At 37.0% G+C, this 27899-nt stretch overlaps 1 protein-coding gene across 1 annotated transcript in view; it reads right to left on the bottom strand.

The window, feature by feature from the left end:
• Positions 1 to 486: 486 nt before the first annotated feature.
• LOC145983779 (battenin-like) overlaps positions 487 to 27899 on the bottom strand; it is a 42715-nt gene continuing 15302 nt past the window's right edge. Inside the window, exons 5-9 of the mRNA XM_083116828.1 lie at positions 26853 to 26996; positions 23005 to 23449; positions 18498 to 18647; positions 4069 to 4209; positions 487 to 1356 (exon numbers count right to left, since the gene is read on the bottom strand). Coding sequence (XP_082972954.1) covers positions 1228 to 1356; positions 4069 to 4209; positions 18498 to 18647; positions 23005 to 23449; positions 26853 to 26996 — 1009 coding nt within the window. The 3' untranslated portion in view covers positions 487 to 1227. The remainder of the gene's footprint in view (positions 1357 to 4068; positions 4210 to 18497; positions 18648 to 23004; positions 23450 to 26852; positions 26997 to 27899) is intronic.

The following is a 27899-nucleotide window of genomic DNA, read 5'->3' as shown; positions in this document are numbered from 1 at the left end:
TAAGAAGTATTTTTAAAATTATATTTATTTTTTTATGATACTTGGTGTAAATGATTGCACACACACAACAAAGTAAAGTTTCAACATGTGAACTTACTGTTTTTGCACTGAACGTACTGTCATTCATGCCATTTACCTACTTAATGTTATTACAATTTTCCTTGCCTATGATAAACCAAGTGTTTTCACATTTAAAAGTCCACTTTTAGAAATTTCCATTCCATCACCACAATAATCAGAAGCAATTTAAAGGGTGATGGCATCTGAACATAGAAACTTCTGTTTCATAGATCATTACTGTATTGGTCCCTACAACACATTTATTATGTAGCAATGTAATGGAACACAACTGTGTGTGGATTGAACAAGAATGAAACAGCTGACAAATTTATCGAAATAATAAGTTTTAATAAGATTCATCTGAACTACAATTTTGTTTCAACACAAAACCATATTAATTATTATCACATGTTAATAATATGACTTACATTTTCTTTGATACACATGAAACTTTTATGATTTAACATGAAGAGTTTGGATAAGAAAAACTTCTTAACTATTAACGAATACACTTTCAACTTTCTACATTAATTTTCTGCCAGTACTTAAAATGCTGATAGAAAAGCTTTAAGAAAAATATGTTAAGTACCACTCAATAACGTTTCTGAACATGGAATGAGATATGCCAGTACCAGCCAAATAATGTGTGTGTATGTAACAGACTAGATTTATTTGAACAGTTTTTCACTTCTAAAATCTTATATCACTAGTATCACAATGTTTCTTTGGTTTCATTCATAAATATCACACTTGAAATCTCCCACAATACTTAATATCATTCAGGAAAAATGAATTTTATTTAATATACATGAGTCAAACATATCCAAAAAAGTAATTGTATCACCTGACAAAAATTTCTGTTTATAGCTGTATCTAATAAAAAATTTTCATCCATCTAGCACTTACAGATCAATAATTAAAATAAACATGTGATAGTTAAAGAGTCACTGTTACAAAATATTTAGAAAAACTCTCAGAACTGTCCTTTAATATTTTGGAAAAAGAAATTTGGACTAACTACATATAGACAACACCAATTTAAAATCGTAGGTGGTTGACCACGTGAACACTTAAAAAAAAATTAGAATATTGAACAACATTAAACACTGAACAAATCTTATTATTGAAAATATAAAGCTTCGTTACTGCCACTTTCCAGAATGTTCTTTATTGAGGCTCTGGCAGGGCACACAATATGTTGTGAACTGGGATAGAAAGCAATCCTGCCAAGGTAATTCCAATAGCATCTGCAACACAGGTTATTCCCATAGAGAATTCTCTCTTGTCTTCTGGAATCTAGAAAAGAGAAAAAACATCAAGTTTGCTCACACTATATCTTCACGACATTACCATTATGAAGTGGTGTGTGTTCTATATTTGATTGAGGGTTTATGAGCATCTATGTTACTTGTTCTACAGTTATGTATCCCTAGAGAGGCACTCACCCAAGGACTTGCACTTGAGGAGACCATTAACCAGATATAAATTACTTGGGTCACAAGACACTGGCACTTCAAACTGAGAAACTAAGATCTTCATTTTTTTCCATGCTGAAGGAATTCATATGAACCAATTTGTTGGTCATAATTTCTGTGCATGCCTGGCCTTTCAGTGATTCTTCCATGGTGCATGTATTTAAGGGAGCTTTCAGACCAAAGCGGCAGGTGATAGGTGACACAACCAGTGACTCGGGGATTAATTACACACCTTCATTGTGTAACTGAAGCGAGATAGGCCTCTTTAGTCTAAAGCAAAACATTTATCATGCATGTGTGAACAACAGGCCGAGATGACACAATGCACAGTATTGAGAAAACTGCCCAGAGGCATGCAAGTGACATGTGCAGCTTGTCATGTTCCTTGTCACCCATCACTCCTCTTAGGGTTACCACATTTTGTGAAGTAAAAAGAAGAACATTTCTACATCAAGATGTTTGTTCATACTTTATCACATCTTTTTTATAAAAACTTTCTACTGTAACTATAAAATGCAATAACAAAGCACACTAAATCATCTGAATGCCACATGATACCATGTTTAAATCAATGTAGTAGACACAAGTTTGAATCTGAGACGAAGCAACATGAGAGATAGATTGTGTAGGTTTCTGATATTGACTTATTGGTCACTATCAACGATATCTGAGAATTAAATTTAGTGATGATTGTATTCAAGTTTGAAATACAGTACCATGACATTCAGTGAGCATGTTGTGACTTGCTATGTTTCTTTCTAACATTTTAAATTTTTGTTAAGGGTTTGTAAGAAAACCCAGGTATTTTTACTCTGAAAAGAAAATCCACCTGGTTGACCCTTTTATTATCCAAGAATTATTATTTGGGGAAGGGAGAACATATGTTAACCTTGGTGTATTCTGTAAATGAAGACCAAAAGAGTTCAGTCAAAGTTTGTTTGTTTAAAGACCACATGCTCAAAAAGGCTCAACATGGCTGGATCCACAGTTTAAAGTGGGGTCCGAACCACTATGCAATGTGCCTCCAATGAGGATCAAACCCAGGACCTCTTGATTACAAGGCTTCAGCATTACCACTACATCATAATTCCAATTGACTTGACATTTTTTTTTTCACATTTATGTATTTATAGAGGCATGCATATTTCGTTTTTGATTAAGACACGAAATATGAAATAACACATTGAAATGATAATTTTTCATGTTTCAGGAAGGTGAAACTGAAACAGGTGCCCTGTTTTGTCACGAAATTAACTGCAAAATACGAAATGGACTCTTAAAACGAAATTTAGTGTTTATTTACCGACGCAACACTTTCTGAACTTTGAATTATCCTGCAAGTTATGAAAATCACGGAAAATTTATTAATTTTGCTGTAAATATTTGAGAAGCAAAAATGACCCCTTTATACATGAATAAACTTAATACTCTGTTAACTACATAAATGTACTATTAGAAGGGATATGTTTATTTTGTGTAATAAGTGCAGTGCAAATTTAGGATTATATTCACAATTTTCAAACCAAAATCTCATTTTGCATACTGCTTTTGATCCGATATTTCACCACTAAAATACCAGAACTTTATTTTATTTACCGCTTTTGACCCTGAAATTGACTCTGTTTTTGTACCAAAATTTTGCTTTTTTATTTTCAAAAAATATGTGCATCTATGTATTTATAATTATTTTAATTTTATTAATTCCAATGATTCTCTAAAGTTCATAAGTACTGAATTGGTAGTGATGGCAAGCTAACACAGGAACACGTACTTACAATTTACAACATAAATTGATTGTTAATTAAAGTTCATACTATATATTATTACATTTCCATTACATAAGATATTGCCATGTTAAAGACTGGTTGGTCTCTTGAATTCACAGGAATATATTTGGCAAAAGTTCCCTTGCACATTTCTGCCCCTGCAAAAAAAACTACTTTTTTAAAAATAATAAAATTACCTTTGGGAACAAGTAGAAAATGTATCCTCCTTCCCTCTCTCCTCAGTAATTGTGAAAGGAAAAATGAACAATAAAAGACATAGTAAGAACAAAGGCATGCTATGTGGCTTTTTCAATGGGTCAAATATGATCTTAAAATAATTCAGTTCAGTTAAAATTTCCAGTTTCCTTGGAGTTTCATAGTCCAGCACAATACATCAGTCATAACAGGAGGATTTCCATTTATCAAAAGCAGTTATGCTAATTCAACAATATTTTAAAAAGATTCAGTAAACCTTATGTTATGAGTTAAATAGGAATCAAATGCAGAATTTAAGATGTATTTTGTTCCCATTGGAAAATGTGTGATATGTTCCAAGTTTTTAGAAAATTCCAATTTGTTTCATTTACAATTCTTCTCTGTTTGCTTGTTATGTTTTGTTAATTTAGAATTCACAATGTTACCTGGTTCCTGTATATAACTAATGAAACTAATATCTAATTTTCAATAAAAACATAACTACCGTAAATATAATGCTGTTTCAATTTATTATTTATTCACGTTCAAAGTAGCTGGTGTTATATACTTACACTGTACAAAATTTTGTTGTATGTGTTAACATACGCAGCTCCTCCGAGCAGGCCTTCCCACAGGATTAAACCAAAAACAATCCATATCACTGGGATGTATTTGTAAATCACTTGCAACGTAAACATGCCCACATTTATTGCCTGAAAAAAAAATATTTAGAAACTTACATAGTACATTCTACAAATTGCTTAAGGCTGAACTTCCACCAAATTATTATTATTGACATTAATGATACAATTGATCTCACTTAATTGATTTAGTTTATTTTACTATGCTTTTCTGCCACTTTGAGCTAATTGTGAAGACGAGGATGAGTGACGATACAATGAAATTGAATAAGGGACACTCACAAAGAACAGCCACACCCAGGCCAGGATTCGGTCCTAGGACCCCTGGCAATGTAGTACACTGCTCTAACCACTCTGCCATGGAGGTCAGCTACCTCACTTGAGGATGAACTTGTGGCAAGCTTTACAATACTACATATTAAGCATTTCATTAAATATATTAACCTTTCACATGCAAAGAACAGTCCTATTCTTTCACTCTGGAGCTAACAGCCTCCACAATCAAACAGAAGGCATTCAAGATTGGTGCATAAAGCTAACAAGGAAATGGGCAGGCACATATCCAGAAATTATTTTCGGGGGAGGGGGGGGGCTAAACATCATTTTTTTTACAGGGGTATAGATAGAACCTCGCAATGTTTAAGGTCAATGGTGGCGATTCAGTTCCAAAACGGTGGGGGGTGGGGGGAGGGGGCAAGAAAAGTTTACTTTCTCTTGGTAGAAAAAGGTTCGCATTAAAAAGCCATAGTGCGGGGCCAAAAATGGAGAGCAACTGTCTCCTAAATCTGCCACTGTTTTTTTTCTTTCAGAACGTGATATCAGACATTTTTTATCACTCGACACCTTTGTTGCAATGTACGAACGTTGTGTTTGTGCCGAAACGATCTCAGTATGTGTATGTGTACGTTTCACGAAGCTGTTATGCAATGGAAAATCCATTCGAATGTTTTGATTTGATTTATTTTATTTTACTTCGCGTTTTGTGCCTCTTCGCTAATTTGCGAAGATGGGGATGAGTGATGAAATTGATGAACGGACATTCACAAATGACCATGCCCGAGCGGGATTCGAACCCAGGACCTTGGAGTCGCAGAGCGATGTGCTAACCACTCAGCCACAGGGTCCGGCCCATTCGAATGTGTTCTCCCAGGTTTGGATATGATCCTTTATGGTGTTGTCACCTGCCTTCGAAACGTAACCTTAACAAAAATCATAATTTTCCATCCTTGTGATTTGGAACTTCAATAGCAAGAATTCAGACCGAAGGCACACACGTCGCTTGCAATGAGTGACCCAATCAACAGAAACTTTTCACACCGTAGCGGCACGACAGGTTGCACAAGCCTGTGTTCGATTTGTGAAATCCTCAAGCGACACGTATAGCTTGTAGCTTCGGTGTGAAACCTGGTGGGTCAATCTCATTGTCACCTTGAAACAGCAGCTAGTGTTGACCACAGAAGAAAAATATCTTGTCATATGGTTGGAATGTCCCTTAGTTTTATTCTGGCAGCTAGTGTTGACCACAGAAGAAAAATATCTTGTCAGCTGGTTGGAATGTCCCTTAGTTTTATTCTATCTCCTTTTTCTGTGCTTGTTAATTAAACAGGCAACATCTTACGGTTGGACATACACAAGAGATGTGCCATGCAGAAATTTTAGTGGAAAATGCAGGCTCCACCAGGCATACCGTGCTACTGCTCTACAACGACAGCAAAAGATCAAGCAAAGGCAAGGGTGACTCGGTAGCTCACTTGGTAGAATAAAGAATTGCACGGTATATACCAGAGACCCTGGTTTTCGAGTCATTTTCCGCTAAAATTTCCACATATGCAACATCTTCTTGCTTTCTCTTCTCGACATTCATAAAATTTTCGCTTCATGGCTGCCCTTTGTGGTAGTTAGTGTTTGAGTGTTTTTCCAAAACAGTTGACTTAAAAGTCCTTTTTTAACCCAGGAAACTCTCGGACTGCATACAGAAAACTTGGTCCGGTCACTAATAAATCATCACTCAAAACTTAGATTTTCCGTTGATCCGTGCAGCTTATTTTTTTTATATTTTTTTTTAATGAAGCTGCAATGCCCATTACTGCTGAAATATTTACTTTAGAGACCTTCGATCTCTTCGGCTCATGACCCGAAACTAGCACTACACTGTCGGCAATGTCTTCAGATTTGGACTCGAACTCTCCAGCAAAATGTGTCACTAGTTCTCCCCCCCCCCCTAATCTCTACATGTTATAAAACTGTCAATGAACACTGACTGATCACTAATCGACTGGCACACTTACTCCTGAAGTCTTATTGAATGATTCTGTTGTACAGACCAAGCGTGAAATTGAATCCGCGTATTTATATCCATATTATATTCTGGAATGTTTTTTAGTTCGACTCCACCTCCTATTCAAGAACGTTCCCTCTCGAGCTTTTCAGAGAATTAGTAATCCAACGAATAGCCTGACTCATGGCACTGCCTTCAACAGTGCTTTGTTGTGCAACTTCCAAATGCTGACAAATCTTTAAATAATGCTCAAGTTCGTTGCGACAACACCGAAAGAGCAAGAAAAGTTTACATACAATATTATCAATAACAGGATTATCCCTCAGGGTTCTAGAACATTCTCCGCTTTTCCTCGATAATTATATCTCTCTTTAAATTATAATCACAATATGTTATTTCACACACACAAGCCAAAAACCTCATTTTATCTAGTGTAAATCGAAAAATTTCGGAGGGGGCCCGAGCCCCCTGAGCCCCCCTCTGGATACGTGCCTGGAAATGGGTACAATATGTTGCTGCACAGATAAGATTCCTCTGCCTCTCTAGGCTTTCATGATAATGATAATAAATCATGATTAGACGAAATTGATCAAAGGATGCTCACAAGGGAATGTCCATGCAAGACCTGAACATTGAATGTTAGGTGGCAAGATTTTGAGTCAAGTACTCAATGTGCCATCAAGGTGGCAAAATATACATTTCATTTTATTTATGTTATTTAGTGCCACTTTTGACTAATCATGATGATGTAGATGAGTGATATGATGAAATTGATGAACAGACCAGGGAGTCGTAACGTAACGAAATGGAACGGTATTTTCAATTACGGTTTCCGTTACGTTACAACCAGAAACAGAATAACTTTTTTCGTGAACGGAAACGTTACCTCAGGTATATGAACATTACGTTACAGGTGTGCATAACGGTACCGAACCATAACTGATCTCTAAAGGAGTAGGTCTTCACGTGACACTTTAACGTTACATCCATTGCCGGCACCCAGTAACGTTACAGGGTAAGAAAGAGGTTCGTCACGTATTGACTAGTAACTTTAGTGTGTGTGGAAAGTGATAGTAACGTTACAATTAACCAGTAACTTAATTGAGGTCACGGTTGTAAAAACGTTACACTCCTTTTCTCAAAGCAACAACGTTATTTATAGCTGGTATGATACAGACGTTCCGATGTGCAATACCGTGTCCGATGCCGTGTTCCGGAGAGAATAACATAGGTCTCTCGTATAATTGTGCTCGTTACTTTTGTAACGTTACAGTTCTTTTCCTCCACAAAAGTCTGTTTCGAAAAAGTGATACACATATCCGTTACGAATAGCAAATACCGTTATCGAAGGCGTTTTCGAAGAAGCCTCATAATTATGATCGGCAGCATACTAACATTACAGTACTTTGACCCCTTGAAAGTCACTAAGTTATAATACGTATTTTCGTTTTGGATGTCAGTGAAAAAATTAAATTGTAAAACAAAACGTTTGAAAACATCCGTAAACAAGATTCGGCGTGACAAAAGTTCTGGTTATTGGAATTTACTTATTAACTATGTATTTATCACAAATATATTTCTTTTCTGCATACTTAATCGCTTTATGTGAATTTGTTCTAATTTGATTATTTATGCAAGATGAATTTTAACATGTACGTTCACTTTATACGATAGCAAAGCAAACGTTTGTTGAGGGAAAACGTTTATATCTATCTATCTCATCTCTCTCTCTCTCTCTCTCTCTCTCTCTCTCTCTGTTTACATGTGTTACATCATTTTTTTTAAAAAAAAATACAGTTGTTTGGCGATGAGAATGATTCGTGCTTAGATTAAGTTGCTGAAGGACGAAACATAAAGGACCAACCATGGTCGAGCCAAAAAATCATCCGTGCCAATCGTTCGTCCACCTAAGCGAGAGGCAAGCTTTCTCCTATCGGAAGACCAAAAATAATTGCTTGTTGCGCGACCTTGAGAAGGCGAACCGAACTGATAGCAGCAGCACCACGCAAAATCGGAAAATCTGAATCCTGAAACTTTGTACACGTGACTTTCGATCACGAAGCATCCGAGTAGACAACGCCTTGGGGCGATATGAAAGGCACTTTTGGCAAGTAGAAAATGCGTAGAAACGAAATGTTAGATGGAATTGTTGTACGAAACAAACGAAACCGCGTTTGTGCAACTGGTCTGTAGCTAGACAGGGCCATTGGACTCTCAAGAAGGCAAGAATTGTATGGAAAGTGATTCTTAAAACTAAGCGAATAAAATGACAGTATATTTTATCATTTACAAGGGCCCTCATCCGCTTACAATTTTGAAAATTACTTTCAGTAATTCTTGTCTTCTTGGACAGGAGGTGCATTAAACTTTTTGGTGTAGAAACAGACAGAATGCCCGCCTACCTACCACGTTCGAAAGAAGGTCATAGACAGACAAGAAAGTAATTTTCAAGAACGCAAGAACGGCAGTCGACATGGATATTGAGCAACGTGTGACTGAGAAATACAATCGGAACAAAGGACAAGATTATTCAAGAAACAGTAATTTTATAAAACTTCCTATAATTAACTCAAACTCAGTTCATCCTTTTATCCTCTTTTGTTTGTTATACTTTTGTATTATTCATGTTTTATATCGCTTTTCTGCCACTTGTAGATAATCGCGACTATGAAGATGAATGATGATCATATTAAATCTATGAAGGGATGTTATAAAAAAAAACAGCCATGCCCAGATGTCTACTCGAACTTGAAATGTTTGGTACGTACCGAGTGTATGAATGGATTACTAAACGACTTCGGCCTTCGAGGCTACGGTTTCAGTTGCAACATGCAGTATAATTACGTTTCTACTACTCTGAATTGACCAAAGCATGTGGTATGTATCCTTCATTTTACTTAAAAAGCCCCCTTTATACATGAGATACTACAAATAGTTTCAGGCATACCCTTGAATTCTGATTGCCTGGCACTTTTTTTTTTAACTAAGTAATGAAGTGACGTTTATATTCATATTAGGCCTACGACTAGCTCGAACTAAAAACTCTTGTGAAATACTGTGTATATGTTATCCTTGTGAAGTGAGGAACTTCATATTTTGCTAAGAAAATATGTATGAAAAATTATATTTGTAGCTACTACTTGAAGAATTCAAATTATTATTATGATGGAATTTCAACTTACGTACAATCTGCATATAATGTGTTATCGGAGAGGAGTTTTTGTCTCGCAGTCAATTTATTTTTAGTTGAGGAACTCGAGAGTAAGCTGGAAATATATAATGACCCACGTTGTGGTGTGCTGTTCGATTAATCAGAATTGGAGTGAGAGAAATCTGTAGTTAAGTTCATTCAACACGTCAATTTGTAACTGTGAATGCAAGTTTTCTTTGATTTAGCAGGAAATCAGTCTGCTATTTTTGTAAGTAATAAATGGAAATATATATATTTTCTGCTCGAGTAGGAATCCGCAGCCGTTATCCAATCAATCAGTTTCTCTGTGTGAAACTTCTGTCTAGGAAAGCTACATACAATTTGCTTTTAATAACAGCAGCTTCAAAATAACCTATCCATTCTTGTCATGCCAAGTAATGTTTGATTTTGATTTGTTATATTTAAATTTGGTTTTATGCCAGTTTTGGCTAATCGCGAAGACGAGGATGGGTGATGAAATGGCAAAATTGATGAAAGGACATCACAAAGAAAATAATGCACAGGCTGTGATCCGAACTCGGAACCTGTGGCGTCGTATTGCACTGTGCTAACCACTCCGCCACGGAGCTCTGCAAAATAATGTTTGACCATACATTGTTCATGAAATAAAAACATAACATATACAGTGGCTCACATTAGTAATCAAATACGTAGCATCTTGCTGCATTCCTTCACAATATTTGAAAATTAACAACATGTACATAAATATAAACGATGGTGAAATATTTATACGCATTTCTTAAAGTTATATGTAACTTTTTTTAAAAAAATTTGGGTGCGTCAGCACTTAGGCTATTTTGCACCCGCCACGTTATACGGGGTGCAGCCCCTTACCATAACAAATAACATAACTGTAATGTCGCATAACTGAAATATTAAAATATTCTGACTTAGGTTAAAAGCTGAGGCTGTAAAGAGGCACTCAGCGCATATGACAGAAAGCAGGAGAACACACAGAATTATACTGGCCATAGGGCCAGTCGCCAGAGTCTCGTTAGTCTGGAAAGAGCAGTCCAGGGCGTACTACGTGGAATGAAGTTGAGGATTGGATGTAATACGTGGAAGGTCACCCCTTACACCCCTGTTACGTTTAAATATTTGAAAATAGTTATTTATGTTTGGGTGTGAAAAAAGAGATCACTTTAATATTCAGACAAATCGTGAAAGCCTTCTGTTTCTGTTAAGCTACGTTTCCATTCTGACAAGTTCCAGACCCATGACGCGCAACATGTGCAGGCGCATGTTGCGCGTCATTCAGTGCACTGTTTCCAATTCAAAACTACTTCTGCAAAATACGCCTACAACAGCACCGGAGTGCAGGACTTGAGTGTAGCGTTGTTCCATTGTGCTTTAGAGTAGTCAGTGTTTCTTCTCTTGTATTGTAATAATTTGGTAGTGATTTAACTTGTGTAAAGATGAACAATACAACTATGGCGGGTTTTGTGGTTATGGCAGGCGCGTACCATGAACTTGTAAAAATAAGAGGCGAAAACGACCTAGATGGTGGATTAGAAGTTTTCTAGCGAAAAGAAATTCGGAAGGAGCATATAACTCGTTGATGAGAGACTTACGTCTTCAAAGTGGATACGAAAACTTTGTAAGAATGACTGTAAGTGATTTTGCATTGTTATTAAATCTTGTTGGACCACAGATTGTAGTCGCGTCGTCTGTTTCTACTCTAGTGCGCATGCCCCAGGAACTTGCTGCAGGCTGTTTCCATTGTCCGCGGCGCATGTTGTGCGTCTTAATTGTTGGGGCAATTTTGTCCCCGGCACTTGCGCCGCGGCATGTTGCAGACAATTTCCATTTCAACAAATGCTTGGCACATGCAGCGTCGCATGCCGCGCGTCATGTTGCGCGGCAAATTTGTGGTAATAGAAACGAGGCTTTACATCGTTTTTTTTTACTGGTCAACTACAGTGCGGGGAAGGAACAATTGATGCTACTTCCTGACTACATTTGTTACCAGTAGCTGCATTGCTCCCTGACTGAAGTACGAGAAAAATGGGTAACAAAAACAAAAATACAACATTTGACGAATGGCAGCTATTTATTTTTACCGTACCTAACCAAAGGGTACAGGGAAATTGAAAATGTTAAGTAGTATATGTAAGCGTACCGTGGGTGATGCAATAAAACGTAATGACAAGCAAAATGAGGTAGATTCCGTATCTCAGAAAATTCAACCAAGAGAAATAGGAGACTGAAATGAAGGAGCTTCAGTATAAAAAATCAAGACCCTTTCCTCATCCCGACCCCCTTTCCAAACCAAGAGCTCCGAAAGCAGCTGTGCAACTTGGAGTAGGCATTGGGACTGCTGTACGGTTCAGTAGCGTTTCGTCCGAAAGCGAAATTTCTAGAAAAATGCTACAGTTCGTCTGCGACGGTTTAATGAGTTGCGTTTTGTTCGATCCTGGCTGATGATGAGTCACACCTTGACTAACCACTGGCAGCGATGGAATTGGTGACTAGTATACCTCGGTTTACAACTTTTAAAACTACATTGCATAGACAGCGGAGTGCAGACTCAAGACAAATTGTCGAGAGAGAGGTCCCGGGTTCGATACCCGGTGGACGCACAAGTGGTTCGGATCCCACTTTAAACTGTAGGTCCAATCCCTATTAGCCTTAATGTGCATAAAGTGGACTTAAAACAACAAATCAAATCAAAACAAATCGTCGAGAGGAAGTGAACTTGGATCTAGAAATTTTAGTCATGGCTGATGGCAACACTTTCTTACTATCTGTCAACTACGAAGGTGAGATTTGCAATTTCCAGAGGGAAAGAAATATTAAAACAAAAAAATATATATTTTCTTCGATGGAGCATTTAAGAGTGTTAGCAAGAGTTTGCTTCATTAAACACTATTAGGATGGTAGCCCTCGGACGAAACGCTACTTGGTCAGGTAACCGTAAGTTGCCTGTTCCTGGAATTCGGACGCGAAACGCTGCGCCAGGTGCTGTACACCTGGCGGTTCAGAAAGCGAAGATGAGCATGAGCGACGAATGCTGAAACTGACGAAGGGACACTCACAGAGAACACTCATGTGCAGATCGGGATTCGAAACCGGGACCCCTGGCGTCGTAGTGCGCTGTGCTAACCACTCTGCCACGTAATATTTTTTATTTACTCATTTATAGCTACTTCCTTTTAAACTAACTAACTAACTCTCTAGCTTTCTTAAACCCGAAGGTTCATGGCTGCAGCAACACAGGCCTTCCATCTGTCCCTATATTGAGCAAGATCTATATACTCTTTTCCATCCCTACCGATTTCCTTTAGGTCCATGTCAACGTTGTCCCTCCATCTTCGTCTTGGCCTTCCTACAGGTCTCCTACCATCAGGTTTCCCAACAAGAATCCTGTAAACTCCTCTTTCCTCTCCCATTCGTGCCACATGGCCTGCCCACCTAAGTCTTCTTGATTTAATTATTCTAATAACATCTGGACATGAATACAAATTATGTAGTTCTAAATTATGTAACCTTCTCCACTCACCTGTCTCCTCATCCCTTTTAGGTCCAAATATTTTCCTAAGAACCTTATTTTCAAATACTCTCAATTTATGTTCCTCTTTCAATGTAAGGGACCAAGTTTCACACCCATTTAATACGAGCACTACATACAAAATTACTGTTTTGTATATTTTAACTTTTAGTTTCTTAGTTATTAAACTAGAAGACAAAAGTTTATGAAGAGAGAAGTAACTTGCATTTCCTGAATTAAGCCTACTCTTTATTTCCTCTTTAATATAATTTTCATTGGTTAATATTACTCCTAAGTATTTGAATTTGGAAACTGGTTCAAACGAGTTGTTATCAATAATTATATTTTGATTATTACCTAACACTTGGTTTCGGCCTGTAAGCATATATTTAGTTTTCTCTTTGTTAACTTCCAAACCTATGTCTTTAGCAGTTTTGAAAAGTATTTTAGCATTATTCTTAATTGTATTTATATCATCCCCTAATAAGTCTACATCATCTGCATATGCTAACAACTGAGTCACACCATTTAATTTTAGTCCTTCGTTAGTTTCTGTTACCTTCCTGACAGCATATTCTAAGGCAAAATTAAAGAGCAATGGATATAATGCATCTCCTTGTTTTAACCCATCATGAATTGTAAATTTGTCAGACACATAAATACCCACACGAATTTTACTTTCTGTTTCACTGGTGCATACTTGTATCATATTAACAAGCTTCTTAGGTATTCCAAATTCGACTAATATATTATATAATTTATCTCTTTTGACCGAATCATATGCTTTTTTGAAATCAATGAATACCTGATGGACATTTTGATTATATTCCCACTTTATTCAAGTGACTTCCTTTTACCTACGCTAAAAAAAGAAATTTTAAAAAATGAATATTAGTCTTTTTTTCAACATGTCCATTGAGAATGTAAATGATCTGTCCCTTTTTTATTTTGTCAGGAAACCTTTAAAGTTTGACATTATAGTTCTTGGACTTTTGTCGCCATTGCACTGAAAGTTTACATCATTGCAAAGGTTGATATATCTATCTACCAGATAGAACACTGGAATTGAATGAGATTAGGTAGTTGTTCTGTAATGGAGATAACACAATTCCATTATAACTTTGTCATTCGGTAAAATAATCGATTACTTTGATTTCACTATTATTCAAAATGTATCTATCTGTTAAAAGCAAAAGTAAGAACCGAAGTCCACCATACCAGCAACACTACTACTTCTAAGCAGCTCCCACAATTGACTGAGGTTAGAATGAAAGTTTGTCTTGTTTTAACCTTTTGACGCCCAAGACCTTTTTCACAAGTAAGCCTCTGGGTACCGAGCCGATTTTGAGCAAAATGCAGAGTTTCAATTAAATAAGTGTAGATCGGAAGCTAATTGTCCTAGAGAGATGAGTGATATACCGTTGTACGCGGAATGAACCAGAGATTCAGACTATATGAAATTTTTGCAAATATGTGGCGAGGGGGAGGGGGCTAACTCTCAAAATTCCAAAATTTCGGGATAAAAATTGTGTTCCCCCACCCTCCCCTCAAGCATGTTCATGCAATAATTAACATATATTATTATAGCTAAAATGCAATTGCGCGATATATATAATTTTTGGTTGACTTTCCTTTTCCAGGTGGTTCGTGCCCTTGCCTTTTTTTCGGACATTCATGCAAAGGTTCTATTTTTATTTCGCGTCTACCACTTTCGGTTAATCGCGATGATAAAGGATGTGATAGGTGATGGAAGTGGTATAAAGACAAATGACCCATCCATATTTTCTAATCCGACATTAGACTTCGCAGTGTATTACGCTAACTAATTTGCCACGGGATCGGCTTCTTCGTGTTTGTCTACTCATCAAATGATTGATTAGTTATTCAAACTATATAGGTAGGAAAGCTATATAACATAACGAAACAGAAAAAAAATCCACTTGACGTCTTCTAGTACTATCATCAGCCTACAATTTCATGCTCTCAAATCCACACAGAAAACTTCTTGTGGCATTAGTTTTACGGAATGGCCTTGGGGAATAAAGATCGCCCATTTCCTGGTTCAGCTCGAAACAATCAGGTGCCTTATCGAAGCTGCTGTTGAGCACGCAGGGTTTCTAACCTACTTCGCCGTAATTCAGTTGTTGTATGTATTGTAGAGCCAACCGCAGATTAAATAGGAGGAAAAATACTTTTTCCGACGGAAAATAAGTTGGCAATGCTACGAACACTGAGGCATTCTTGATAAGACGCCTGAGGAGGGTCGAGAAAACTTTCCTGAAAAAGCGCAACCCCAGTATCGAAGGTCATGCTACACGTGGATTGGCAACTTTCGGGAGCATGCTGTCTGTCTACACAATTCTACCCAAATACCTGTTTGAAAATGAATCTTCTGCTCGCATTTTATTTTTCAAATGTAGTTCTGACATTGTAGTCATTTTGCAATTATTTTTATTTGTTCTTATTTTGCTTTGCTTTTGTCACTTTTATAATTAATCGAAACTATGAAGATGGATGATAAATAGATGAAATTGATGAAGAGACACCTAAAAAAGATATTTACAGACCAGGACTCGAACCCGGGACCTAAAGTGGATAGGTTGGGGGGGGAGACCGTCAATAACTCCCGGTCACGAACTGGCTTATAATGTTTGTAATTTCTCAGGAGTATTTTTTGTTCTGTTCATGCATAATGCCTGCTTTCGGAAACTTAATTTATAAGTGACACACTTCGTTCGGTGGGGACAAGCCACGAATTGTTTGAGAGGAGGGACAAATCTCATTCATATACTAGATACAATCATGGACTATACTTGAAATGGCCTCCCCGATGGCGCAGTGGTTGCGTCGTCGCCTAGTAATCAAGGGGTCCCGGGTTCGATACCCGGTGGAGGCACAAGTGGTTCGGATTCCACTTCAAACTGAAGGTTCAGTCCCGATTGGCCTTACTGTGCATAAAGTGGACTCAAAACACCAAATCAATCAATCATATACTTGAAAAATGACGTGCTAAACACTACTTTCGGAGATCAGATGGACATGGCAATTTTGATATACAAGATGCACTTTTTCTACTTAGATTGTTTATGTCCAAATTGTATCCTAATAGATAATCTCGCAACAACGCAAAATGTTTAAATTGACTCGAATTCACAATGACTCATATACAGTGTGTTTATAAATGAACGGTGCGGCTTCAAAAATTAATAATAAATCTATTTATTACCTTACACGGACAAAACTTACACCGTAATCAGCAGCAACTGTCCAAGTTTATATAACTTTTTTTAAAATTGGTATAAAGATAGAAATCGAGAGGGGGCAATTGCCCCTCTGTGCCCCCTTGCAGGTGCTCTTGCCGTCTGGAAGAAATAGTGCACGAAAGACGTGAAAACTAAATCCATCTTGAGTATCCATTTGTCTTGCTACTCTTAGATTCTGCAACCTTTCTTTCTATAGTCCAATGTTTGCCTTCCTTACCTCCTAGAATTGATTTCTGTACAAGTTTGAAGGCTAATCTACCCTGCCCCCTGTGATTGTGCCACAACACCTTCTTCCGCCGTTGTTCCTTTGTGAACTTTCATCGGCTTCAAAATACTTCATTTTCTTCAAGAGCATAATATCGTTTAATAACCGGCGATATGATTCCTCTACCCTAAATTTCTGGAATAAAGTATAATAATATAAGGGCATGGAAATCTGGAAGGGGGGCGAGGATGGCCACCTCTCCCCTTTAGAAAACGAATGTCAGCTAAAAGTATATATTTCACACGTATAATTTGATTTTTCATACTAATTTACATTAATTATTATAATGGGGATGCAGGAATGCGATAATTTCGAATTCAAGTGGTGTTTCTTGAGGGGGCAACACTATTATCGGGTTAATATGCAATTGCATATGGCATATTTCTCTGATGTCCATGACGAGGGGGGCATTTTACCCCTCCCCTTGCACCCCGTGCGCACGCCTATTGCTACTCCTTTCTACACTAGTTGGAAGCTTTATTCAGTTTCGAACCAAAAATGTAATTTAATATCAAATCAGGGTTGTTAAACGTCCACGAACCCATAAATTCTAATGGGTTCTATTGGGTTCCGCAACAAGACTGGAAACTTTTTTATCGCACAGTTTAAATTCGGTCCAAGTTGCGTATTCTTTCAATTCAATATGGAACTTAGACCGTCTTTTAAATTGATCCGGAAAGAAGGTCCCTTTGCCGTATTTCAATTGATCAGGAGAAAAGGTCCCTGGAACGATCTGAAATACATAAAAAGGCTCTTTACGGTCCAGATCCATTTATGCTTGCTAATATTCCCTGCTGAACCGGAATTGAATTGATTTAAAATTCCTGACCCTTTAACAACCCTGGTTGAAATTCATTTGTTTACAAACAACCATATTTTTCACGGCTATTTCACATTAATCCCATACGATATACTGAGTTATTTTTCGCAATGTTCCAATGAAAGGTAAGAGATTTTGGCTATTCCTTTTTCTTCCGTGATGTTAAATAGATTATATTCGTCACGCGCCTATAACGTTACTAGCTAACATTTGTGAATTGTTCTTTCCTTGTAACGTTAACATCTACCATACTGAATTTATTTACGTTCCTTATGTAGATGGTATGTACCCAACTGCATTTTGTTCCGTTCCGCTACAGTGGTTTACATTTTGTTACATTCCTATGTAACGTTAATTAACCATATTGCCTTTCACTTCATTCCGTTACGGAGGATTGCATTCATTACGTTCCTATGTATACCGTTATTTACTACCATGTTGCATTTCGTTACGTTTTTTTGTAACGCTAGTATATACCATATTGCATTTCGTTACTACGTTCCTTGTAACTTGTAACGGTAGTATATACCATATTGCATATTACGTTATGTTCCAATGTGCTCATTTCGTTCCGTTCCTTTATAACGTTAATATCTACCACAATACATTTTGTTACGTTCCTTGTAACGTCAGTCTATAACATATTGCATTTCGTTACGTTACATGGGTACCAGCAGTGGAACCATACTTTTCCTCCTACAAAATGGAACGTACCGTGTAACGCAAATTGGGTACGTTACGACTCCCTGGAACAGACACTCACAAATAATGCCCAAGCCAGGATTCGAACTCAGGACCTCTGGCAACATAGCTGCCTGTGCTAACCACTATGCCTCACAGGCAGGTGGCAAAACATACAATCCATAAAATATATCAGTGCCATGGGCTATAACTAAAGGAGATGCTGGCTTTCAAATGTCAAATGGAAACATGAATGAAATGCATATATAATGAATTAAATTATTATTTCCATTTGTCAAAGATGATAACAACAATTATCATGTAACATTTTAGAGTAGGCACATGACATAATTACCTGCCATACTGATAACACCCACAGACGGTCAATAGTGCAACAATTAACCGATGATCGAGACAAAAAGACTCCAATCTGGTATACAACTTGAAACCATCTGTACTGTTCTTGGTGGCTTATTGAAGTGTTATCAAAGTAGATAAGTTCAAACTAAATGAAGGAAGAAATAAAGAAAATAAAAATATAAAACATGAAAAATACATCGTCACAGATAACAGGTTTGTAAAGTAAATTTAACAAGTGTAGAGGAATCAACATAAAATAAATTAGAGAAGGAAACAGAAAAATTAGAAAGAAAAGCTAAAATATAATTTTAGTCATATAAGCCTCGGTACTGGGCAAAATTCCCAGGAGCAGAGCTCTATGCTGCCGAGCGAATCCCCAGGTTGCGGATAGGGGAACGGCCTACAGATATGTAGGCTAGCTGCGACAAATAAGCAGTTGCGGACAAGGAGCGTCAGTGGCAACAGGATGTGGAGAGAGTTATTTCTGGCAGGATAACTCTCATTTAAAAACCACAAAAATCCAGCGACGACACTGAGACATGGCGAGTAAGTGCCGCCATTAAATAAGCACTGCCCCTGCTGCCTTGCAGGTGAGAGAGGGATCTCTAAAGGCTAAGGGAAGGAAAACCCTGACAGAAAACCAAGGGGTAGGAAGAGCCCTTAGGCGTGGTGAAGCCAGTCTTCCTAGGGGTAGGAACCTCGAATACAAATCCCTGGTCCTCCAGGTTGGGGGTTGGGCGTAAGGCCAGCACCCTTACCCCGTAAAACAACCTCCCGCTACGAACTCTCAGACAAGCAAAGCCGGACGGATCTATAAGAGACGACCCATGCAATGTAAAAGGCTAAGGAATGTGGATATTAATGTGGCAACCTGGAATGTCTGTACCATGCTCCAACCAGGCAAAATGAATGAAATTGCAGATGAATTAATAAAATATAACATGCAAATAACAGCATTACAAGAGATAAGATGGAATGGGAATGGATGGATTAAAAAGAAACAATTCTCTCTTATGTATAGTAAGCATCCAACAATTAAAGGAAGAAATGGCACAGGTTTTTTAGTTACTGGAAATGTGAGGAAATGTATACTCGGATTTGAACCAATAAATGACCAAATATGTAAATTAAGAATAAAAGGAAAATTCAACAATATGACCTTTATATGTATATATGCACAAACTGAAGACACAAACAAAGAAGATATTGAACATTTCTATAGTGAACTGTCAGATGTATGTGATAGAGTACCAAAACATGATACACTAATTCCAATGGGGGATTTTAATGCGAGAATAGGTAATGAATCCAGCAGTAGTGGAGTATCAGGCAGATTTTCCCTACACAAAGAAACAAGTGACAATGGAGAAAGGTATATACAACTAGCACAATTACAAAACCTTGATATCAGTAGCACTAGATTTAAGCATAAAAAAATTCACAAAGGAACTTGGAAAATACCAGGTGAACAACGATGTAATCAAATTGATCATGTATTGATCAATAAGAGGAGAGCTACATTAATAATTGATGTCAAAACATATAGAGGACCTAGTTGTGATACGGATCATTATCTTGTCAGAACTAAAATAAGACAAAGAATTAGCATGGTTAATGAAGGAATATACAAGAAAACTAAGAAATGGAATATAGAAAAATTGAAGAAATCTTTTATACAAAACACATACAGACAAGAAATACAAACGAAACTTGAAGAAACAGGAGAAGATGATGATGTAGAAGTGGAGTGGGATAATTTAAGAAACATCATAGATAGTACTGCTAATCAGGTTTTAGGAACCAAAGCATATGAAAAAAATGAAGATTGGTATGATGAAGAATGTAAAAAGGTGGTTAAAGCAAAAAATGAAGCTAGAAATAGATGTCTTAATAGAACTACAAGATCAAATAAAGAAAAATATGAAAATCTGAAAAAGCATGCTAAGAAACTGTGTAGAGAAAAGAAACGCCAACCAGTAAAAACACAAATAGAAATGTTACAAGAACTAAACACCAAAAAAGAACACAGAAAATTCTATCAAACCCAGAAAGTTATAACACAACAGTATAAACCAAGAACTAGAAATTTAAAATCCAAAAACGGTCAAATCCTAACTGAACAAGCAGAAATAATGAATAGATGGAAAGAACATTTCCAGGGAGTTCAACACAACCAGGATTTATAAGTGCCCTACTGGAACATGATGAATCAGCAGGATAATGAAAACATATTAGTTGATGCACCAACATACGAAGAAGTGGAGACAGTAATTAAAAACTTTAAAAAGTTGAAAGCAGAGGAATTGGCAATATGAACAGTGAACTTATACAAGCAGCTGGAAAAGAAATGTATCGTAGAATACATAAACTTATAATTAATATATGGAATCGAGAACAAATGCCAAATGATTGGAACATAGCACTAGTGTGCCCTATACTTAAAAAAGGAGATAAAACAGTCTGTGAAAATTATAGAGGCATATCACTATTAAACAACCTATACAAAAAAAAATGCAGCAATAATTAACATCAGACTAACTGATTATGCTGAAGACATTATAGGAGAGTATCAAAGTGGATTTAGGAACAACAGAAGTACTACAGATAACATCCTGATGATGCGTTTGATTTTTTAGAAATGCTATGAATATGATATAGATTTGCATGTTTTGTTTATTGATTTCAAACAAGCCTTCGATTCAATATATAGACCAACAACATTACAAAGGTTACAAGAAATTGGAATACCAAATAAATTAGTAAGATTAATCCGAATGACAATTCAAAACACTAGAGCCTCATTTAAAATTGAAAATGCAAGATCGGACTTTTTCGATGTCATGACAGGAGTCCGCCAAGGAGATCCTCTTTCAGCAACATTATTTAATTTAGTTTTGGACTCGGTGATTAAAAAATTAGATGTGAGAGGAGACATCAGTACTAGACTAAAACAAGTCACAGCATATGCTGATGATGTAGCTATTGTAGCAAGAACTAAGAAAGCTCTTTCAGAAACATTTATAAGTCTAGTAGAGGAAGCTGCAAGAGTAGGACTACAAATTAATGAAAAAAAACTAAATATATGAATATTAATAGAACAAACATGAATAATAATAGATCAATATTAATAAATAATTACTCCTTTGAATGTGTTAGTAATTTTACATACCTTGGATCTACACTTAATGAAAACAATAAAATAGAATCTGAAATAGATGAAAGAATAAAGAAAGGTAATAAGGCCTATTATGCAAATGTATCCCTGTTAAAATCGAAACTTCTGAAACGAAATACAAAGATGAAAATATATCTTACTATGATAAGACCAGTGGTTACATATACTGCTGAAACCTGGATCCTAACACAGAAAGATAGAAACAAACTAAGTATATTTGAGAGACAAATTTTAAGGAAGATCTTTGGCCCGGTACAGATAGAACATGATATATGGAGAATAAGAAATAATGTGGAATTAGAAAAATTAATCAATGGTGCAGACATTATACGATATATTAAAAGTCAAAGAATTAAATGGTTAGGCCACATACAAAGAATGGATAACATGAGAACTATAAAATGTATACTAGAATGGAGACCTATGGGAAGGCGACCAATTGGAAGACCTAGGATGAGATGGATTGAAGATGTATGCAAAGATTTAAAGATTCTCAAAGTTAGAAATTGGAAAGAAATGGCAAATAAGAGGAAAGATTGGATTCGATTTGTCTGAGAAAGCTAAAACCCACAAAGGGTTGTGATGCTAATGGAAGAAGAAGTCATATAAGTGTCTCCTGATCATACCTTGAATTTGCGAGGATGGTGATATCTTGAGAATTTTCATAATGCCATTTGCAACATTACATTTTTAATCACACACATTCCTACCAATCTGTCTTCACCTTTCTTTCCTCTCTGAATGATTTAAAAATTACTATGCTGTCTCAATGACAGTGGAGTTTGCGGCCAGCAAGAAGAGGCAGTTGCCTGATCCTCTCTTGCCTTCATCTGTTATGGTTTTACAAAAACTCCCACTGATGTTCAGCAAAATACACACTTACAGAAAAATGTGATCATGAGATGCAGTCACAATAAGAGAACCTCTAATTTTCTATTTGTCATATTCCAAGCAGAAATAGGAAAGGACTCATCGAGTCTCTGATTTAACATTATTTTCTCAAGATTTTCCAGGTGACTGTAATAGATTTTACCTTAGTTTGAATTTTTGTTTTAAGTCCACTTTATGCACATATAGGCTAATTGGGACTAGACCTACAGTTTAAAGTGGGATCTGAACCACTATGTGCCTCCACTGGGTATCAAACCTAGGACACCTTGATTACAAGATGATGGCGTTACCACTAAACCATTGGGGAGGCCCCTGATTTTGCCATACAAAAACAAACCATGTATCAAAACAAAAGTAGAGTACATGAATTACATGAAAAATAATTATGATAATTTATATTAATCTATAATATAAACACAATTTGCATGCAACTTACCAATCCCTGGTTGATGAAATATTCAAACAAGAAGACTGTTCCCAGAGCAAGCATGTAGTTAATTAGCGCTGGCACAGACTTAAGCTTGTCCACAAACTCAGAAAATATATTTCTACTCAAATCAGCACTTTCGGATGGAGGAGTGCCTGGTGGACTGCATGGTGGACTGTCTGGTGGACTGCCTGGTGGTGTGGGTTCAGTTGATGTCTCCACATCGCTGGGCATTTCAGTTTTAATTTCAACGCTAGCTCCAATGGGAAGTTCAAGATTAATTTCCTTGCTGGAAGATTCAGTTTCAATGGTCAGGTGAGTAGCAGCACTAGCAACAGTGCTAACGGCAGCACTGACGGCAGATTCAGGGTGCACTGCAGATGTACTTTTACTGGCAACCTTTTTTGGACAGCATGCACCTTGTCCTTCTGGATGCTTAAGTAAGCACCAAAATCTATGGACAGAAAGAATATAAAAGATGAAGTTAAGTTGCAGTGTAACAAAATGTTGAAATACTGAATAAAGTCTAGCACCAAAAAAAAGAATCACTTGTAGGGAAAATATTAACAAAATAATATATTTTTCCTGTAAGGCCTTTTAATGTGCTTTTCAGTACATATCCATTAAGGTAAGGATTGACCTCTGTGGATTGAGCACATATTTCCGATGGGGACTTTTCAGAAAACCCCACCTAAAAAACACCAAAAATGCACGTTTTTCCAGGAAACTTTTGCATCATCATGATAGAAGTCATGATTAGTGAACAGATTGGGTTAGAATTCTGAAAACAATGCTTCATAGAGCTTCTAATACCTCCACTGAAGTAATGGCTCTTTTTTATACAGATAATTTTCTGCATTTAGTGTTGATTATACTTCACGAAGGTTAGTGTTTTAAAAAGTTTCTTTCAAGTTGAGTTAATGCTCGAATAGGTTAATTGGGAATGAACCTACAGTTAAAGTGGGAACTAAACCTCTATGTTCATCTATGGATATCAAACCTGGTTTAATGGGTGATATTTAGTGGTTAATGTTGTGGCCTCAGGATAACCACCGCTATGCTATTGAGGAGCTGAATGCACTCAGCATTGATAACAATAATTACTTGCTTGTTAGAATGATTGGCTGAAATTTCTACCAAGTGCATCCCCTATGTTTGCCATATTATGAGGTAATATACAGCTCCTAGCTGGAAGAAACTAGGCACTGTCAACATATCACTGTTTCAAGGGCAACACATCCTGTAGTGATAGCACAGAAAGACAATTCCACACATGTCAAATAGCAGCAGCAAAACCAGGCAGACTCTCTAGCTCAGTTGGTAGAGAAATTGCACAGTATGCAATGGATCCAGGTTCAAGTCCTGGTTCAGCCTGCCTTTTTCACTGAAGTTCCTACATACTTATTTTTCTTTAAAAATACATTTCACACAGGTAAGGTAAAAAAAGGTTGAAACAGCGTCCACGGCCGGATCAAGGATCTGGATGCCATATTTCTTGAAACAGTCTTTAACAATGCAGCCCACGTTGAGAGCGTCAATTACTTCGGTCCGGCAGGCATACTCTCTCACTACCGTCGTCTCAAGTTTACCCATAATGCTAACCTTTTAACTAGTCAGAGCATGAGATTCCATTTACACTCAGGGATCGGGTGTATGTTGCACATTGTAAGGCCTACCAAATATTAAGCCAGAGCGATACAGGGAGTACACCAGGGTTTGCTTTAACATATCAAATTTTATTCATCAACAAGGTTTAGAAAGAAACTTAGACCACTACAGAGAGGTTATGAGTTTAAAGTAAGGTTACAAAAGAAAAGTACAATTGATAAAATTCATCCGTATTCAAATTACCATAATACATTTGAAATGCAACCCAATACTAACTATCTCCTAAAATAATATTCCAATTAAGGTTTCCTGAAATTCATAAGCTGGAGGTAAACATTCGAGTCTGATTAAAGAGATGGGGTTCTAAAAGAATGAATGACTTTTGTAAATGGGGGGGAAAGCTGATTAGTCACTTCTCTCACTCGAAAGTGGAGCGTGTTCTTAGCTAGACCAAGTCCACTTCTCTCGTCCTAAGATGGAGTGAGGCTATTCTCACTCGAAAGTGGAGCGGATTCTGTGACTAATGGACAGAGTCCAACCTCTTATCTCTCGTCCGGAGACGGAGTTCAGCTTCTCTCATCCGAAGATGGAGCCTTTACTACTCTGGGTCTCTCGCCGGGTAGGGCACCTTATAGGTGCTTGGACTCTCGCCGGAGCAGAGCACACCTTCTCCTCTATAGGTGCCTGGACTCTCGCCTAAGTGGAGAGCACCTTCTCTCATCCGAGGGCGGAGCAGAATTAAATTGCCAGCCAGGTTTTCGCCTTTATATAGGGATGGCGATGCTAGGTAAGCAAGAGGAGAAAAATAAACTATTAAAAGTATATTCTTAAAGTAAATTTACCAAATTAGAGGTGGATCTCATTTTTAATTTTATGCAATTCTCGAATTCTTAGATTCTTAGAAAGGTCATAAAAATAGAGATGCAACTCATACAATTTGTGACAAGATGGGTTCTTAACAAGGTACAGTTCCCTGTGCATATAGCACCATACCATGAAGGCACATTTCACATATTTGTATAAAAAAGTCACAATACTATGTTGTTCAGGATTGTCAAATCCTTTTAAACTAACATTCATAAGACAACAGTTAATATGTAGGTTGTAGATTTAATAGTGGCAACACTGCTGTATATACATCATGAAATGGAACCGATGCTTCTTGCTTAAACTACACATTAGTTTGATACCTAAACTACCTCCCAGAAAATGGAGTCATCCCTTCAACACTAGGTGCATGCGCACTGATGAGAGGAATAGAGTATCTTTGGAGTTGATAATCTAAAGTTTTGTAGTCACAACAATGTTTTCAAAGCAGGAAGAGCAGAGTTGGATAAAGATTGAATGTGGCCGCAGTCATAGAGAACGACAGTGTCATCATGGTCTTCAAGAAGCGTGTGAGGAAACTGCATTGCCTGCAACCTGTATTGAAAAAGAAGAGGCAATATATTTTGCTGCTGAATCCTCTCTTCATTTTGCAGGACATGCTCGGGTGCATGTAGGCCAACCTGTGCTGATTTGTTATCTCGATGAGGATGGCAGGTGCTCTACCATCCACCATCCACCCAGATCTTAAGCCCCTGTGACTTCGATTTGATCCCAAAGGAGAAATCACTGGAAACAATTGTTACACAATGCTGGTGACTACATGAAAGTGCTGTAAAAGAAGTTTCACAGAGGCATCTCTTTGTATTATTTGTAAATAAATAGTCACCACTATTAAATCTCCTACCAATGTATTTTTAAGGCATTCGTAAGGAACTTACTTCATAATGGTGCAAATTTGGATCAGGTTAATAATAATAAAATAAATGCATGAGGCAAGTGAAATATCATTTACGCACTTTGATATTGATATCTTACTACAAAAATATATGTTACTATGTTCACGTATACACAAAAATTCTACATGAACAGCAGTTGAAACAAGTTTATCAAAGAGATTTCTGTAGACCTAGAACGTTGTATCATCAAAAGGGCTTTGCACAAAACATGCATGTGCAATCAGAGCCATATTAATCAAATCATACAACCTATGCAAATAAGTTTCAATATGGCAGCATCAAAATTAGTAAGTGCACCTAGCCTTCATTGTGAGGGAATAATATGTTTAAGTTGAGACCTGTGCAAACTTTCATTGCAGAGTGAGGGGGAGGAATTTTGGATGAGGGAAGTAAGATGCAAATTACATAACAAACCATATAAGCATACCAAATGGAAATGTTTTTTAAAAAAAAGTATCCACTTACGTGAAAGCCATGATAACTTGAACAGACAGCATGAGCAGCAATGAATTCCTTGGTGAAATTCCTCCAGCCGTAAGCCAGGCATAGGACACAGCGCCTGCTATGCCTGCACTACCAGTACCAGATGACCACGTGGAAATGACATTTCTAATTTCGGGAAAAAAGCAATTATGCCTTAATAAATTAAATCAATGAAAGCAATTATGTCTCAATAAATTAAATCAATGTGAAAGTAGCATGATTTGATCACAATAAAAGTAGTTCCAGAACATGATGAAATGGAAGTTATAAAGCTATAATGTATGGTATTAAGGTATTTATTTCGCACGGAGAATAATCTGAATTAGATCTGTTCTAAATAGGACTGAACAATAGCCATACAAAGAAATCAAACATAAGACTTAACCCATAATGTATCGTGAATTTCCACATAGTGAAGAAAGTCTGGCATTTGGAATATTAATTGAATATAGGATACTTCAAAAGCTGATCAAATATTACAAAAAAATGACATTGTTTCATCTTCTACGGCCCTGTAAAGACATTTTGTCTTTTATATGGAAACTTAATTCATCTGAGATATGAGGGCAATTCAGAAAAAAACCTCACTTTTGTTATCAATGACAGACACTCGAAGATACAGAACTTTTATTATACACATTAGAAAAGTACAACATTACATTACTTTTCGACATAATCACCATTCAAATTGAGGCACTTGTCATAACGTTTTACAAGGTTTGAAATTCCTTCTGCAAAAAAATTTCCCGCCTGGGAATGAAGCCACTCTCTAACAGCACCATGCAGCGTATTGTCCTTGTTGAAGCGGTGCAACGCAAGCCACTTTTTCATGTGCCTGAAGAGCAATTGTGTGACTCTGATAGTGTTGTGGACACGGGTGTCATTAGCTGGAACAATGTTGTATGTATTTGTTCGGTGCAAAATCTGGGCTATAGGGAGGATGATCATAAACATCCCAACGGAACTACTCCAAACGTTCTTGTGTGTGTCTGTGTGTCCATCAGTGTGCGGGCGAGCATTATCGTGAAC

This window comes from Lepisma saccharinum, chromosome 2 (assembly GCF_977018435.1).
Source record: "Lepisma saccharinum chromosome 2, izLepSacc3.1, whole genome shotgun sequence".
Classification (NCBI taxonomy): domain Eukaryota; kingdom Metazoa; phylum Arthropoda; class Insecta; order Zygentoma; family Lepismatidae; genus Lepisma; species Lepisma saccharinum.
This window is presented reverse-complemented; position numbering and strand designations above follow the sequence as displayed.